The sequence below is a fragment of the Mus pahari genome, chromosome 10 (assembly GCF_900095145.1).
Source record: "Mus pahari chromosome 10, PAHARI_EIJ_v1.1, whole genome shotgun sequence".
NCBI lineage: Eukaryota > Metazoa > Chordata > Mammalia > Rodentia > Muridae > Mus > Mus pahari.
The window spans coordinates 46,815,293-46,834,061 of NC_034599.1; the positions used below are offsets into that span (position 1 = coordinate 46,815,293).

The following is an 18,769-nucleotide window of genomic DNA, read 5'->3' on the forward strand; positions in this document are numbered from 1 at the left end:
GTTGCTAAGAACACTGATGTACAGAGGTACCTGTTAGAGAAATGGTTTTCACCCTATGGGTCAAAACCACTTAAGGGTAGAATAGCCCTTTCATAGGTGTGTCGCCTAAGACCATCAAAAACCACAGATATTTACAATATGATTCATTAACAGTAGCAAAATTGCAGTTGTGAAATAGTAATGAAAATAATTTTATGGTACGGGGTCACCACAACATGAAGAACTGTGTTAAAGGTTTACAGCATTGGGAAGGTTGAGAATCACTGTGTTAGCGTCATTGTTTTCAAATTGTTGGAAATATATACTTAGGAATGGAATTTCAGAGTCAAATGTAATTTAGGTTTAAGGTTTTGAGGAAACAACAAGAATTCCCTTTTCAGTGTCTCCCATTCATGAAAGGGGGCAGAAAAGTTTTAAGGGGTAGTTCAGACATTATCTGTGGGTATGGCTGAGAGAAAAGACAAAAAAAAAAAAATCTCAAATGTGCAAGTTAACAGAAGACTTGGTGGTCAGCAGTGTGACACCATGTCTGTGAGTGGTCTGGAGTTAAGTGGTAGTCTTTTGACTGGTTTTAATGCACCTAACCCTGGAGAGACTTGAAGCCCCAGGGAGTGGGGAGGTCTGATGGGGGTGGAGGGAGACAGAGGGAAGGAGGAATGGGATGAGGAACTGTAGAAGGGGGGACCAGGAGCAGGGATACAGCTAGACTGTAAAAAAATAAAAGTAATAATAAAAAGAAAAGAAAAGAAAGAAAAGGAAAAGAGAAGAAAAGAAAAAAGAAGAAATCTAAGCTATTGAGCTTGAACTATGAAGTGCACGAAGGCAGGCGTGACCAAGAATAAGTGAGGGATGGAGGAGATAGGAAGTTAATGACTTCAACCTTACACCCAATGAAGTAGCAGTGTTCACAAATGGGTGAGTCTGTCGGATACTCTGCTGTGAAGCTGGGATAGAAATAAGGAACCTAGTTAGTACTACATGCAGGCATGTGGTATGACCACAGCCGTACACAGTTCGAAGAATACCAGAATGAATGAGAGTAAATCCTTGTTTCAAGGACTTGGGGGTGGGGTGGGGGAAGAAGTAAGGCCACAGAACGCTTTGGTGTGGACACCAGAAGAAAGACAAGCCAGTAACCTTCAAGGAGAAAGCCCAGGTCAAGATCTGCTGCTTTGACTCTGTAACAAGTATTTTCAATTCTTCTGTTCTATTGTTGTGCCCACTCATTTGACAAACTAACCTTATCTCTGAATGAATTCAGTCCACTTTCCAGAATCCCCAAAGAGAAACCCTGCCTTGTGAAGGTAAGTCCATTATAAATTCATTTGGGTTATGTACCCTGAATATGAGAGCAACACGATCTTAGCCTTGCTCATTCTTCACAGCCCATTTAAAGCATCCTATTGACCATCTATTCTCCGATCCTCCTGTGTTTCCCTCCATTCTCTGCAGAACTCGCTGATCCCCAAAGATGTAGAAATGCTTACTGAATCCCTCGCCTCAGTCCTTATGCAGTACCCTCGCTTACAAAGTGTTAGGCAAGCTTTCTGCCTTACCCACAATTCTTTCCTACTTATCTTTTGTAATAGAATCAGTGTTGTTTGTCCTGCACCATTGGCCCCAGTGTCTTCAGCTATGTCACCTCTAATGCCTTCCCTTCCGTATTTATATGAACTCACTTGGCCCTCCTTGATTCCCTTCAGATCACTATCTCTTCTCTAGTTTCTGCTTTCTCTTTCACCCCAGACACACCTCCAAAAAGAGTCATGCACATTTACTATACGACTCTTTCTCATTTGAAACTCATCCCATTCATATCACTTAAGCTGATCTAGAGAGGATAGACACACACACACACACACACACACACACACACACACACTGCTGCTGTTCATAAAAAATAATAAGTATTTTTCCCGTCTTATCTTTCTTGGTCACTTTATCTTTCCACAAGCGTCTTCCTCTGACCTTGTTCTATAAACGAATATTAGCATCTCTCCCCTTCCTCACCCATAGCAGATCTGCCTCCTGTGTTGGTGATAAACAGACCCCTTTTCCCTCTGATGAGGGCTGTCTTGTTTTCCTTTCTCTCCACAGCTAATCTATAGAGAGAAGCCCCGTGTCTTCTCCCTCCCCCTTCCAGGTGCACCTTTGCCTCTTGCAGCCTAAGATGTCAGCCACTATTTCTCCATAACCGTTATATTGACTGAAAATGAGCTCACTTGCTACTGTTCATTTTCTCTGAATTCTTTATCCTCTTCCCCTCCACAGCTTTTCACCTCCATCGCTTTACCGGTTAGTTCTCAGTGGTGGCCATAAGGTTTGGGATTACATAAAATAATAGACCCAGCTGATTTCTCAGAGACCTTAATTTTTTTTTAAAGAGCCCGGAATTATATGGAAATATTCAGGCTTTTAAGTTTGGCAGCATGATTTTTTTTTAAAGTATGCATATCTTAACTCCCACTTCAGGCCATCAGTTTGCACCATGGGTCAAGGGCATTTGGATACAAAGTGGAAACAACTGCTGTGTGCATCTTGTATTTATAATGACTATCCCTATCAGCTTGTCAAGCACCTGGTGTAATTGTCTTGCAATGAAGAAACATTGCATGAAGGTTTTTTTAATATTTGTTTTGTCACTATTATTCATTCTGATGATTGGCAGAATGCTGGTTTCATTCTTAGTGTCCATTGCAGGCCTGCTCCTGGAGCTCCCCCAGATGCTAGCGTGTGGTTCAAGGCTTGTTTTCACAGTGTCTTAGGTGCATCCTGCTTGTGTCTGGCATTGTGCTTCCCACTCTTCAATTGCTTTATCATCAGTTTCATGTCCTGGTGTCACTTGCCTACAGCATAAGGATCCTGGTGAATCAAAAAAAAAAATGGTTTCATCGTCTAAACGACACAAGGACTAGTCCAGGGTTCTGTCTTCCTCTGTGTAACATCTCCCTCACACTAGACAGAATGATGGAAGTGACCTATGGTTGTATATAATAGTGTGTTTATCCATTCAAATATAAAAGGTTGTAAAAATTACTGCAGCATACTTGGGTGCGTGGTATAGAGAAGAGAAAAATGCAACTTTTCCTCTTAAAGCAAGGAAAGCAAATGACACTGGTATAGTGTGGTGTGAGGGACTCAGAGCAGCAAACCTTTTTGCAGCACGGGAAGCAGACCAGGTGGTTAAGGAGAACACAGGTTCTGAAGCTGAATGGTCAGTTTCTAAGTTACCACCACTGTTCAATGTCCTTGTGGCCTGCTGTTGTCGTATATGTGGAATGGGGAAATAAACGAACCCACCCCATCCAATACCGATGGGAGATAGGTATATCTGTAAAACACTCATAGTCTCCCATAGAGCAAACACTCAGCAAAGGTTTCCTGTTGCAACTGCAGGAGCTACACTCAAGCCTGGGTGCCTGGAGCTGGGGAAGAGATAAACCTAGGCAGGCTTCTCTCGGTTCCTGACAGTCCTGAAGATTTCCAGGACGATTCACCAGGTACCTTTTATACCCCAGATACTAGACATTTTGGTGTAAAGTAAAAGAGGGTAGAAATGTAGCCTGAAAAATTCCCAGGCCTGAAGGACAAGTCCAAAATCCTAGTGGGCTTCTGGAAGTATGACGATTTCAAGGTGACAGAGAACAGGGTGAGAAGCAAAGACACACAAGAGATAGCAAGAAAGTGAAGTGAGGGTGGGGTGGGGGAGTGGTCTGCCTTTCATCCTGTACTATGACATTTTTGATTTATTCCATAGCAAGGAACCAAATAATGGTTTAGCAGGGCAGTGTTGTGATCAGGCAGACATGTGTCTCTACTGTCAGCTGTCCCAACTCAAATTTCCTGAGTAGCCTTGCCTCAAAACTTAACATGGAGAGAAATTTTCTGTGCCGACCCAAGCTATTTCATCTTGGGAATAAAAACATGAAATGAACAGTGAAAGTTTTCTACATTTGCTGGGGGAAAGGGTGGGGCACCTTGATTTGGGACACTGGCTATTTCATCACAGAGATACTTTATAGTCCATGGGACTCTTGGAATGACAGCCAGCTCTGGCTTGGCCCTTCTGCATCTTTCTCATATCATTTGTGTGTCTTCTCAGTTCATTTAACTAACAAACATTTATTATGTTAGACACTGCCTTAAGTATCAGGCGACAACAAAGAACAAAAATTCTGGATGGCTGCGACTCTTTGAGCTAAGTGAACTATTTGGAGATAAAAGAATTGAAACAAACAAACAAAAAAAATGAGGCAGATTAAGAAAAGCCAGGGTGTCCATTCACCAAAGAATTAAGAGATTAAGCAGCCTGGGGGTGGTTTCAAGTGAATGAACAGAACTGCAAAGCCCTCTTTAAGCACAACCTATAAATTAGTGGGTGAAAGCCCTTCTCCACACAAGGACCACAGCTGTAGCACCCCTGATTCACAGATGTATATACATATATATGAGATTTATTAAGCTTCCTTTTTAACAATGTAGTGTGATGTGACTGAAATTAGCCTTATATTTCCACAACAAACAATCTTAGGTTTGGGTGATTCTGTGGGTGTGTGTTTGTGGGGGTGTGTTGGACAGCATCCCCTAGCTTGGAACACTGCCCACCAGAGTTCTGTTCCTTATAACCTGCCCCATTAGCCGCCCAAACTGCAAGAAACCTCTTTTTCTTTTTTCTTTTCCTTTTCTCTCCCTTTCTTTTCTTTTTTTTTCCTTGTCACAAAAATAAGCCGAATCTATAACCATCTAGCACCATGGAGTGATGTCCTCAGTGATTTTTTTTTCCCCTAGTTCTGATTCCAAGGGAAGAATGCCACCTACTGTATCATTTACACCAGCAGCCAGCCCTGCAAAGTGTGAGCACTACTTAATCCTGGTCTGTTCCAACTGCCCTTTGATTATTATTTAGTCCAAAAAAGGGGGAGGGGTCACTATTTGGGCTTACAGGAAGTTAGGCTCTGAGCTCGGGGATATCTGATCAACGCTTCCACATATTGTTGCCTTCTCATAGATACTATGCCAAGTTTCAACCTCCTCTCTGCCTTCATTTTCCTTTTAATTACGCTTTCTTCTTCAGAATGCAGGGTCCCTGCAGCTTGCTGCCCGCAAAGCAGGTGGTGCAAACGTGCAAGGTTGCTTGTCCATCCTTGCTGCCCCGTGACTGCAAAGCAACAGCCCTGGGTTACCCTTGACAGGTTTAGCTAGGAAGCGTTCGACATTGCACCCGAAGTCCGGCGATGCCACCAGGGCTTCCAAATTTGTCTAACTCCTTCTTCAGCGGAACGGGGACAGGAGTTAGGGGTGGGGTCCCTTCCGCAGTCCGCAAAAGCGAGGCTAGGCTGGCGGCCCCTGCACCACCTTCGAGCGAGCCGCGGTCGTTGCGGTTCCCGCGCTGCAGCTGCGCTGGAAGGGACGCTGGCGGGAGCGAGCGGACAGGCGCGCGAAGCTGCACCGGAGGCAGTGGTGCGTGGTGCGCGGCGCGTGGCGCGCGGCAGCGAAAGCTTCGTACCCGCGGAGGCACCTCGCAAGGTTGGTGGCTCCGGTAGCGCCAAGCGCGGAGTGCTCGCTCCCGGCGGCGTGCACGGGCGGCAGGGGCGGGGCGGACGCGGAGAGGCGGGGCGGGCCGGGGCGGGCCGGGCGCGGAGGGGCGGGGCTGCGTGGACTGGCGGCCGCCCGAAGCGCTTGCTGCAGCCGGAGCAGAGTGCGGCGAGCGCGACGAGCGCGGCGCGGGCGGCGGTCCATGGCCCCGACGGGAGGCGCGCCGCCCGCACCCGCAGCTCGGCGTCCGGCCTGAGCGGACCGCGCCGCGCAGCCACCCGGTCCTCGGCTTGGGCTTAGCTTGCAGATCTTCTTCATGGAAGCGATGTCTCCGCAGCAGGATGCTCTAGGGGCGCAGCCGGGGCGCTCCTCCTCGCTGACAGGCATGTCTCGCCTCGCGGGAGGCCCTGGCACCAAGAAGGTGAGGACGCCCGAGCGGGAGGCCCCCACGGGCTCGCGCCTTCCACGGGTGCCTGGTGCTGAGAGGGGTTAACGGTCCCCGCGTGGGGTGGGAGGGTCACCTCCCGGGATCCCCCCGCTGTCTTCTCTGGTGGAAATGGTCTCAAAGAAGCCCTTTGCCTCTCCACCTCTGACCCGGGGAGTGCCTCCCTGCGAGCCTCCCGAGGTAGTCTTAACCCGGCAGCCTGAGGAAGGTAGGCGGCCCCGGAGGGGAGGGATGATGCGCCCACCCAAGGCCTCCAGGGGATGTCGGAGTTGGGTGCCGTGGGCCACACTGTGGGATCCGGAGATTTGACACGGCCTAGATCTAGGCTGGTTGGCGGTGGGCGGGCAGCTTCCAGAGGTCCCAGCGGGGCATGGGGGGCTTGGCTCAGAGCCACCCCCTGAGAAGGGACCTTGCATTTGCCTGTGGGGGCGGCGCCCTTGTTCCCTGACACCCGAAGGACTGGTGCGGGTAACTACTTGTAGCTTTTGCTGGTGATTGACTGGTCCACGGTGCAGCAGGAGGATTTCGATAGAGGTCAGGTGTCTGTAATAGGTCCCTGAGCAAGTGCACGTGGGTCGCGAGCTTCTGGGCTCCAGGGAATTGATTTGGGTGCTGTGGCCATGGGTGTCCCCCTCCCTTCCTCCAGCACTAAACCTTCAGATATTTGGCCATATTTGTTCCTTATGGTGGTGTCGCCTTCTACAGCTTCTGTGGAAACAAGTTGGGATGAGAGCTCATTCTAGTTCTTCCCTAACAATGTGAAAACGTTGCATTACTATAATTAGAGACTCGAAGGGATACACTGCCTCCCTGCATCCCTGCATGTCCGGATTTTATGGCCTTTCATTAATCTTCCCACTAGGATGGTGGCTTGACTGGAGGTCAAAGAAGAGAGGTGATAGCTGTATAGAAATGTATGTGAGTTCCCAAGGACCTTGGACCTGTCGCAGAGCCCTCTATGGGTGTCTGTGAACTTGATGGATGGGCAATAGTGGCGGCTCAGCCTTTGATGTATGGAGGCTGATGTTTGCCCTTGTGGGTTTTTTCACCCTTCAGAGACAGAGTGTGTATGTGTGTGTGCGCACGCGCGCGTGCGCGCGCGCTATATGTGGTGTGTGTGTGAGTGTGTGTGTGTGTGTGTGTGACAGAGAGAGAGAGAGATCCAGTTTTTCCAAATAAAACGTGAAATTGTCAGGATGTCATTCTTAATTTAGGATGGTAGAGGAACGTTAGGCAATTGGCATAGATTTAAAGCGTTTTGGTTTCGTAAACCTAAGGAATTGGAAAGAATCAAGCATTTGTTTTCTTAAAGACTGTGGCCCCGCCTCCGAGTCTGATTAAGTATGCTAGCAAGGGGCGGAGGGGAGGGGAGGGAGCCTTAAAGAGTAGCTTTATCATTTTCAAGCCGCACTTGTCCCATAACGGAAGGGAGGCTGTGTCCTTTTTCCTATGTTCTGTTCTCTAGGCACAGCCACTATCTCTAGGATGGTGTCCTTCGTTATAAAACATAAAGAGCTATTACATTTCCACATCCATCTCTACTCCCCCAAGATTTTTGAGAAAATTGAATGGATGATGGCACATAGGCTCGATTGTGTTAGCCCTTCGTGTGCATTTTCCCTGTGGTTGTAATTCACAACACTCGTGTTCTGGGTTACTCATGCCTGTCATCTAGGATGGGTTTTCAACACCTTTCTTCAGTCTGCAACAGCCAATCCACCACAACAGCTACCACCCTTCCAAAGTGTCCTGAACTTCTCCACTCCATCCTGCACAGCTTCCAGTGCAGCCTGAGCTGCCCTGTACCCATCTCTAACCTGAGCCTTTGCAGAACTCCCTCTGACACCCTCGTGTCTTTCTGTGACCCATTCTGCATTTAGCAGTGCCAGAATGGGTGGTTTTTTTTTTCATTTGAATAAATGATGACGTTCATTTTGCTTACAATTCTGAAGGAGATTCATTTTGCATGCCTAGTAAAACATGGACACTTTTCCTTGGTCCCTTCTACTTCTCCCATTCCTTCACCCTCCCCACTTTTGTATGTTCTTCAATGTCCTGGGCCTTCACTTTTATACACTAAGTCAAATTCATTCCTATTTTGAGGCATTGGTGCCCTTTATGTCTGCCCAAAGAATTGTTGGTTGGTTTTTCTTTTTTTCATGTTGTGCAAATCTTGGGTCTTCTAGAGGTCTCTCTCCCTCTCCATCCCCCTTTCCCTCCCCCTCCCCCTCCTCCCTCCCTCCAGTGTAAATGAAAGCTACCTCCTGTCCTGCTCTGGGCCTTCCACCTTATTGGTTGTCTTAGCATTCATTGCACTTGGCATTTTCTCCTCTGCTTATTTCTTTCCCATTACCTGTCTCCCTCCCAACTGTGTCCTCAAGACTAGAGTGGGGCCTGCTAGATAGCAGTTGTTTCAAAAGCATTTAAGAAACAGTAAATACGTGAGGTTGGCCAGTCTTATGGTCTCTGCTTAATTCTTCCGCTACAGCTCTGAAGTAAAAAGGGCCCTTCCTAAATGAGTGGGCTTGACTGTGCTCCAACAGAATTTCATGTATAAGAGCATGTAGTGGAGGTCAGCAGAATGGCTCATCCATCAGATAAATACCCTTGCTGAGCAAGCCCGGGAACCTGAGCTTGATGCCCAGAACCCACACTAACATGGAAGGAGAGAGCTGATTCCACCGAGTTGTCCTCTGGCCTCCACACACATAACATACAGGTGTGTGCATGTGTACATACACATACCATATACATCATACACACATATAATAACAACAAAATAAACATACCCTGTAGCTTCCTGCCCTCTGGTCTGGAGCATTTGTGTTTTGTTTTGCTTTGTTTTTTGTTTTTTTTTTTTTTTTTTTTTTTTTTTTTTTTTTTAGTGGGACCTGATCAGGTGATGAAGCTCGATCATCCTTAGTGTCTGGTAGCCAGTAACCATATGTGCCTGTTCATCTCCTGAAACGTGGCTGGTACCCTGAAGATTTTAACATCCCTCTTGAAGTTTAATTGATAAACAATAACCTCACCTATTTAGAACTTATAAATCTAAGGTCTGATGTATGTATGCACTTAGAAAATGTGGATCTTCCCAAGAAATCACCTGTCTGCTTTATGTCATTATAGACTAAGTGTGCATTTTCAGCTTATATAAATGAAATCCTTTATTTTTATTTTTGCCTTCCTTTCACTAAATATAATTTTCATATCCACCTATGGTTATTTGTAAGTGTCCATGCCTTTCATTGATGAGCCGTAAAGATTGAATATCTTAGCATGGGCGTTTTGGGTTTCATGTACTTTAGATTTTGAGTTGTTTGGTTATACAAAATGAGATAACTCATGGGTAGCATTCAAATCTCAATATAAGATTGATTCATATCTCTTACATGTATAATCTAAAGATCATTTTGTTCATTGTTTTTAGTATACCTGTATTTTGGCCTCAACCCATCACAGGATGTAGCATAGAATGTCCTTCTTCTGTCTTAATCAGCAAGCAGACACTCTCAGAGTTTGAGGCAGTTTTGGAAGCCAGGGTTGGGAGTTAGGGATGTTCAGTCTGTAGTATACTTATCCATTCCTCTGGCAATTAGATTGCTTTTGCTTCTTGGCTGTTACAAGCATGGACCTATGCTTTAAGTAGGGGGCAGTAAATATCTAGGCATGGATTGACCAGGTCATATTTAGCCATATACTTGACTCTTTGAGAAACCAGTTGCTTTATTCTGAAATGGTCTTATAGTTCCAATAGCAGTGTAGGATAATCCAGTTCCACACATACTCACCAACACTGTTAGCATCTCTCTGTGGGTTAGTCATCCTAGGGGGCATGGTGTAGTAGTACCTCTTCATCTGGATTTGCACATCCTCGGTGATCTTGGTGATCACACATTATCTCTGGTTAATTATCTATTTAAATACCTTGCCAGCTTTCATTGGGTTGTGAGCTTTTTTATTACTGAGGTTTGAGAGTACTTATACATTCTGGCTTCAAGTCCTTTATTGGGTATATGATTTTCAAAATATTTCCTCTCTGTCTATGACCTGTATTTTTATTTCTTTGGTCTTGTTTTTCTAGGAACAAAAGTTCTTCATTGGGTGAAATCTAACTTGATTTTTATTTTTCTTTAATTTGATTTCATCATAACTAACTTGAATTTAAATTTATATAGTGATGTTTATTCAGTGATAACATTATTGGGTAGCAGGTCTAGAGGGAGAGCTTAAAAACTGTAACACAACAATTATTAAATTGTGTTATTAAATGGATCATTAAAATTCAATCCTGGTTTGAACAAATGAAAGTATTCAGTTGGACCATTCTGCACTGAGCTGTTGAAGGGAAGGCCTGTTTAAATTGCCCTTTAATTCTGAAAAGGACAGGACCCATACATTAGAAGAGGATTTCAAAAAGGGTGAAATTAAATCCAGAGGTCCTAGGGTGGGTCTGTTTGAGCAGCTAGCCTGTAGGTGCACCAGAAAAGTCAGTCTCTTTGTTTTATAGCTTTATTTATTGTTTTAACCTCAATAATTGCATAGCTGAAAAGCTCACCTTTATTTGCTACACACAAGATACAATGATTTTTCAGAGAAAAATGTAGTCTACCTACCCTAGATGATAGAGTTCCTGGCGTTGGGGGTCTCCAGACTAGCAGACAGTAAATTTGTGTAGTGGTTCTAGACTAGAGCTCTCAAATGCACCTGAAGCATGCAGAGGACAATTTAAATTCTTCTGGAATAATGTGTTCTTGGGGGATGTCCATATTTGTCCTTCATATCCCTGGAACAGTGGAAGCCCATATCAGAGCCATGTCGTTGTTAGGAATGGCTTGGATCAGACTCCAGCGCACCGCCCCTTGGCCTTCACTTGATAATTAACAACTTTTTAACGAGGGCAGCAGATATTGGGATAGGAAGGAAATGTATAGGCACAGAAAACCAGTCAAAGGAAAATAGTTTGGAAATAGTGGTAGCATCTCAAATGTCGCAGCTGCTGTTATGAACTCTCCTGTTTCTTCGTTGTGCATTTTTGGGGGCGGGGTCTGAATCTGTTTATAGCATTTGGTGGTAGAACACCATCAGCACCAGCACCACCACCACTACATGCCAAGAGCTGACTACTTTAACCAAGCCAAGCATATGTGTGGCACTCAGCCTTGAATGAAGTGTCTTAATTGTAGCCTTTAGTTTTATTCTTCAGTATTGAGAAAAGAAAGCCCTTGCTTTGTGTTACTCACAAAGTGAATTGCATAAAACCAACTAGGAGAGATTCTTTGCTGCAGTCATGGTGGCCCCTAGGTAATGTTAGGTGGACACTGACTAATAGTGACCCCTGATACAGCTATCACAAGCCTCCTTATTTAGTCAGCTCACTAGGTTTTGCACCTTGATGTCGTCCCCTTTCTGGTGTTTCATAGAAGGAAGATAGATAGAGTTCAGGAACTGCTCAGCCAAGTTGAATGTCCGTGCTGCTCACTCAGCCTTGCCTGCTGTTGGAAAGCTTGGCATATCCTGCACGTAGAATATAGTTTGAAGTTCTGTGTAGATGCACCAACTCCTGTGTCTCTGAGAACTCCACTGTGGAAAGCAATGTGTAGAAACTGTCACTAAAAGTAACATCAGTAAACTTAGAAGTCTTGAGTCTGAGGGTTTTGTTTTTGTTTTGGTTTTGGTTTTGGTTTTTGGTTTTTTTAACCATCCAGGGTTGATTCTTCAAATATAGCCCAATACTGGATTCTAACATAGCAAAAATACTTAACTTTTTGTAGCTCTAAAATTTCATGTTATGATAAAATCAGTCAGATATGGAATGAGGTATCTTTTATCTGCATGCTTTTATTTAAAAGTGTGTGTGTGTGTGTGTGTGTGTGTGTTCACATGCAGAGGCTAGAATTCTTCCTTGATGGCTTTCTGCTACCTGGAGACAGAGTCTCTCATTGGCCCCAAAGCTTGCCTTTCTGTTGAGCAGACAGACTAGCCAGGCAGGGAGCTCACAGGATCTGCCAGTCCCAATGCCAGGGCTGCGCACATAGCTGTGCTTGTCCTTATAGGTGATTTCTGGGGATCCAGACACAGGTCCTCATTCTTGCAGCATAAGCACTTAGCCACTGAGCAGTCTCCCCAGTCCCAGTTAGTTAAATTTGCAGAGTGAGTCTCAGGAATGAAAATGGCAGTTATAACGCATAACCCATAGATACCTAAAGCGTTCTTGTGTGGCCTTCATCCTGAAATGAAGATTGCAGCCAGGCCAGGAGAGAGGCAGGCTTGTTCCCAGAGACTTCAGCATTCCCTTGAGTTACAAATTAGCAGTCTGTGAGACAAACTGCAACACATTTGGTGACTGAAGAGAAGCAAGAAAGCTGGAAAGGAATCCCTTCCTATTAATAACTGAGGAATCTCCATTCTTTCTTGGCTCTTGACCTTGTCAGGATGTGTTGGATTGATTGATTGATTGATTGATTGATTGATTATAAATGTGTCACGTGTCGTCTGTACCACATACAACTTACTGGAGACATACAGCTTGCATTGTGTCTGAACCTTTGTGGACCCTAACATTTATTACTAACTATTAAGTACTACCAAAAGCAGCTGTTTAAAGTCAGGTGTATAGGCATATATATGGCCATACACTCATGCCATATATATAGTACTGTGAAGACACACATGCATGCATGTTTATGTATACATACAGATACATCATTTTGTTACTTTGTGAAATGTCTTGAAATCCACCCCTCATGTCTAAAATACATCTAAAATATACTTGTACAGTAGGAACAGTTTGTTTTCCTGCTATTTCTTTTGGGTCTCTCCTGTTAAAGATTAGAATTCTAGGAGTCCCTGAATATTTAAGACACTTACAGAGAGCAGGCTCTCTATGGTAGTCACGACTCTGTTTGTCTGAAACTAGGGTAGGGTAATCTTTAGATTTGTTCTTGTATGGAAGGTTCTGCCACAATCTGGAAGGCAGGGAAAGCAGAAAGGGTCCCTCACTGACTTCTGCCTTCCACCCTGGTGGAGCTTGTAGGCAGCACAGCCCAGGTTATTTTTAAATTTTGTCTCAGCCTTATTTTCTTCAGGACAAGTTTAGCTTAGAAACATCCAGCCAACAGCAGAGGCAGCCCTGTCAGCACTGCGTGTCAATAGTGAACTGAGCAGTCCTGACCTAATTTTGACAGACACCTGTCACGCGGTATAACTGGACATAAAAGCTGTTTTTAGATGTCTGGGTCACTCAAGAGGACTCTGGGAATGGAAGGTATGTGTCACCACATCAGCTCACAGATCAAGATCTGGAAAACCCAACTTCTCCACAGCCTGTGCTTTCCTGATTTACCTGTGACACATTCACGGCAAGGGGGCCCTGGTGTTCCCTCTTCTCCCTCCCTAGTGGCCACTTTACACCTGACTGTGGGGAAGAACACTGCTAGATGACACTATATCTAAGTCCAGACATCCCCTGATGTGTTTCCAGTGATCATAACACCTTTTCCCTATGAGTGTGGAAAATCAAGACGATGTTATAAGGCGAACCTTCCCAGTCATTGCAGAATGCCTCATACCTTTAAACCCTTGGCCCTCAGACAGATGGGTATTGGAATAGCCCAACTGTGCCTATGTTTGTCACAGAGTGTCATGACTGTATGAATAACACCATTTTATGTTGGCCATGATGTGAAAATCTGTAGCAGAACCATGCTCTAAGGCAAAGAGCATCTATGGTCGACCTGTATACTTGAGTACTGCTTTCACAAGGGAAGCATGGCAAAAGGTTGAAGCCGGTAGCTTTGATGGAGACCACAGCCCAGCCAGTTCAAAAGCCCATTGTGGTAATAGGACAGAATGCATGAAGGAGGCAGAGGAGCAAAGAAAATGTATAAGGGAGAGTGTGATGTTCTCTCATTTGTAGACACTACTGTAAGTCTTGAATGTGTGCCCCAATATCACAGTACTTTTCAGTTCAGGAATATTTTATATATGCACACAGAGAGATAGGGCAGGAATTAGGTTTATTTTAGAGAGAATCTAAGAAATTATGTCATGGAGGTAGGGCCCAATGTCTGCTACATTATGTAGACTCTCGCTTTGTTGTTGTTGTTCAAAACAATGGTTTTGAGGAAAAGACAAAGAACCATGAGTAAAAATGTTTATCTCCTACGGTCAGAAGGAACATTAACCTTCTCACTGTAGTTGTTATTGTGATGTTCGGTTGAGCTACGTGTCCAGACTGATGCTGGATGGGACTCTTCATGAATATATAGAACTTTATACTTAGCACAGGCTGAACGGACAATAGCTGGAAGTATCCCCTCACCCAGCGCTCAAAATTTTGTTGTGATAGTAGGATCCAGAAGCAAGGTGCAAGGTTAAAAATAATTCTTTTCCCACTGCAGAGCCAATGTTTTTGAACTATAATTGTGCAGTGACTGGAGTATGTCTCCACAAATAAATACTACAGGCATGCAGGGAACGAGAGAGAGAGAGTTCACTGCTCACAGAATCACACAGACTCACAAAAGGATTAGTAGTCAAATTTGAACCAGCTAGTTTGTAAGCTTGATCCAGTGTTTTTGTAGCTGTGAAAATCTGTAGTTCTTTAAACGATTCCCTCAAATCTCTCATTTTAATGTTGTTCTTGCTTGCTTTAAAAGCTCAAGGGTGATGTTAGCACCACTTCTGTGAAGTTTGAAATGTTTGATTTTTTTTTTTTAATCTCTAAATAAACCTGGAAAACTTACAGTTCACCTCTGACTTAAATCTTCCATCCCATCCCTTTCTTTGATAGTATTTATTTATGTTTACTTATGGGGAAGGCTAAGAATGCCAGATTTGGACTCATGTAAAAGGTGAATAAATCAGGGTCATAGCATTTGGTGGACATTTGACTAAAATTCTAATGAGAACTTACATGTAAGGTAGGTTTTTACATAGACAGGGTTCGCTCTATAGACCTCTGAAAAAGCCCTGTGGAGACTTACATCTATAGCAGTTTCTTTCCATATAAACATAAACAGAATTTCAAAGAGTTTACATGGAGTTACCCTAGACTAGGGAGAGGGACAGCAGTGCCTCTCCCAGACAGTATCAGCTAGCAAATTAAAAGTCCGATGACAGATAAGTAATTCCCTTTCAGGAGTTGTTGATCAGTAAGGTCCTATAGACACCACCACTGCCACCACTCCCACCACCACCACCAACAACAACCACCACCACCACCACCCCTAAAAAACCAAAGCATAATGACTGTTGTTTCTGGTTACCCTCCAGAACTCGGTGGTAAGATCCTATTGTCTCTGAAAGAGTAGAGGAGTAGAGCTGATACTGGCCAGGAAGTACTGTTCCTCCTGGCTAGCTTTCACAGTGTTGGCAGGGTGCTCTGGACACGACAGAGGACAGAAGCAATCATCAGCCATGCCCAGCTGTGACCCTTGTGAACTACAATGATGACCGGCCTGACAACACACACCCACTAGTGAAACTGCAGCATGAGTTTTAGGGGGGGTAACCAACCATTTTCTGATTGAATTTAAGGCCTGCCCTCGCAAAATGAGACTCATGTCTGGTTCCGTGAGCTGTCCCGTGAACTTGTGAGTGGTAAGTCATAGGGCCCTAATAGAAGCTCTACTAGCATTATCCTGCTAAGTGGACATAGTTTCAGACTGTCTTCTAAATGCTCACCCTACGTCAGTAAGTTAGAGTGTGACTCAGCCCTCATCAGAGAACCTTCTTTCTGCGGTAATGACAATTAGCACAGCGGCCTCCAGATGGTCAACATGCAGGGAAGAGAAGGCTGGGATAGCCATCCCAGAATGGGACATCTGTATAAAACCCTTTCCTCCCAAGCCTCGGGGATCATCTTGGAAGAGGGTGAAAAGGATTGTAAAAGCAAGAGATGACTGCAGAAAAACAAACAAACAAAAATCCACAAGGTGTTTCTGGGCATGCTACACATGAACACAGACAGCTGTGGTTGTATGCACAAAATCAAGCCAGACAAAATCCAACTATGGACGGGTCCCTTGTCCCCTCCTAGCTGAGTGCTAACCGATAGCTGCTAGGAAGGTTGGGTCCCTTTCCTTGAGTTGCTGCCCATCTGTCTCCAGCAGGTGGCCCTGCATTCATCCATGGCAGTGCTAAGTGCATTCAGTGGGGTTTGTCGGTTTGGTTTTGTTTTGCATATGAAGGCAGGAGGAAGTAGTATTGGGGCAGAGGGAGAGTTACAGGGAAGGAAACAGAGGCAGATTTGATCAATTTTAAAATATTGAAATTAAATAACATTTTAAGAGAAGAAAAACACTTGTTAATTACCCAGCAGTATTTTCTGGAGAACACTAGAGGGATGTGTACTTTGTTCCTCCCTTTACGGAATACATCTTTTTAAGCAATGAGACACAAAAAATTAATAAAATGTTTTCTGAGTTGATGACAACGCCAGCTTGTTCCTTCAGCTTCGTGTTTGTAAATCTGTTTCCCTACATAGGTACACTCACCACGCGATAGTCCTGCGTGTAAGTAACGGTCACTACTGTTTCCTAGCAACTTCTGATGACTCGCCATGCCTACACCTCAGGGAGTGGGTGACAGCAAACTCCAGCAAGTAGGCCAGTCTGATACAGAGCCACCGAGCGCTCTACTGCTCCCATAACAAAGAGCAGTCAGTTTTACATGTCCACGTAGTATCCATTGGGCGGCTGTTAGAATATTCTCACTTCTGGTCACAAATGAGTTTGCTGAGGCAGAGCCTAGTGGTTTAGTGAACACGTAGTTGGATTTTTTTTTAAATTTTATTCTTTATTAAACGCACAATTGAAATGCTGTACAATTCTCCTGCCTCAAGTGTACAGTCATTGATTTCTACATTGGTTCTTTAATTATGCATTGGTCTTAGGGCATTGTAGCAATGTATTTTATATATAAATCCCATTGGTGTGTGTTCACTACCCACCTCAATGGTTTAGGTTCCTGAATGAAAAACACACTCAGCCTTTATATTTTGATATTCCTTAAACAGCGCAATAGCTGGGCCACTTCCTAATCGCCACGCCGTTAATCTACCTACCGCTGATAATCCCAAATTATCATTTACTAATTCTTTATTCTACCTTGGCTCCCCTGGACCCAGTTGGGCAGCCCTCTGGGCCGCGTTCTCCTGGCACCTTCACTTGGTTGCTACAACCCCCTCTCTGCTCTCCTCAGGCATGGTGGCTTCTCACCTCCATCACTCTCAACATAGCAGCGCTCCCTCTCCTTTTTTTCTGTTTCAAGCCCAGGAATCCTAAAAGCTCCGCCTCTATCTGCCCTGCCCAGCCATTGGCTGCCAGCATCATTATTTACCAATCAGAACCATCTTGGGGCAAGCTCCCAGAAGCTACACGCAGGCCGGCATGATTGTAGAAATAGTTTCTGGGGAGCATGATTAGCATTCATAATACAAGCAGCTACAGGGCGCATTGATTACCTCATAAAGAACTCAAAACTCTGAGTCATCTCCTTATGCCCCACTTTCCCAAGCTCAGGACAAACACTAACCTACAGTTCATTTCTGTGTCAAACCTTTTGTTCTGTGCAGCTTCTATAAGTGGGATCCATATGACATGGTCCTTTATGACTGTTTCCCCTAAATTGGCATAATGTTTTCAAGCTTCAGACAGGTCAAGTCATAGCGCCTATTAGTACTTCTTTTATTACCAAGTAATATTTGAGATGTAGCATGAGGCATTGGGCTTACTGATTCTTAAGCGTGGTTGTTTATGTGATGCTGTGGTGAATGATGATGTGCAAGCCTTTGTATGGTCATGCGTCTTCATTTCTCTTGGGGGGCGGGACCTTGGCATGAATTGCAGGATCATGCACGTGGTTAACCGTTTGCGGGACTTTGCACTCACTTCGAGAGTAACTGACCCAACTTGGAATGAGACAGCAATGTGTGTTTATGGTGTCTCCATAAACAGAAAACGGTCTTTCTTAATATTGGCATCCCTGTGTGGATAAAGCGGTAGCTCACCGTGGCTTTTATTTCCCTGGTGGCTAATGGTGTTGAACAGTTTTTCATGTATATTCATGTCTTCTCAGAAATCATATCTTTCACCTTATTTCCACTTAAGTAATTGGCTTCTATGACTGAGTTCTAATAGCTATTTATACATTCTAGATATGAGTCACTTAACGTAGGTATGATTTACCGTCCCCATTCTGTGCAAGCATTCAGTGTGAACAGTACACAGTCTACCTACCCATTTTGTTCTTTTGTTGCTTGTGTTTGAGGTGTTACATGAAGAAGCAACTGGCTGTCTTATTGAAAGTGACCAAGATGGCTTGTATTTTGTAGGGTTTTTATAGTCACTCCTGCTTTTTGTCACTTTTGAGTCGGTTGTTATGTGGTATGAGCTACAAACCCAACTTCATTTCTTTGCATGTAGTTATCCAGTTATCCTGGCTCAGTTTGTTGATGGCTAATAAATTCTTGCTAAATCATTAGTCAGATATTGGCCAAGGTGCATCAAGTGATGGTAACAGGGTGTGTAAGGAAAGCTTCCAGTGGACAGGAGTGCTGCTTGCTGTCTAGTTCCTTCGCAAATGCCCCCATCTCACAGAATCTGTTAAAGATCCCTCCCTCCCTCCCTTTTCCATTGGGACCTCACTCTGTAGCCTTGACTAGCCTCTAATTCTTCTTCCTATTGTGGCTCTCATGTGCAGGGGTTACAGGTGTGAGTACTACGCCTTGGCGTCTCTCTCTCTCTCTCTCTCTCTCTCTCTCTCTCTCTCTCTCTCTCTCTCTCT

The 18,769-nt window shown here is 44.5% G+C and overlaps 1 protein-coding gene across 1 annotated transcript in view; it reads left to right on the plus strand.

The window, feature by feature from the left end:
- The first annotated feature begins 5,737 nt into the window (after positions 1 to 5,737).
- The window catches only part of Arhgap20 (Rho GTPase activating protein 20), an 83,388-nt gene continuing 70,356 nt past the window's right edge, over positions 5,738 to 18,769 (plus strand). Inside the window, exon 1 of the mRNA XM_021207225.2 lies at positions 5,738 to 5,956. Coding sequence (XP_021062884.1) covers positions 5,852 to 5,956 — 105 coding nt within the window. The 5' untranslated portion in view covers positions 5,738 to 5,851. The remainder of the gene's footprint in view (positions 5,957 to 18,769) is intronic.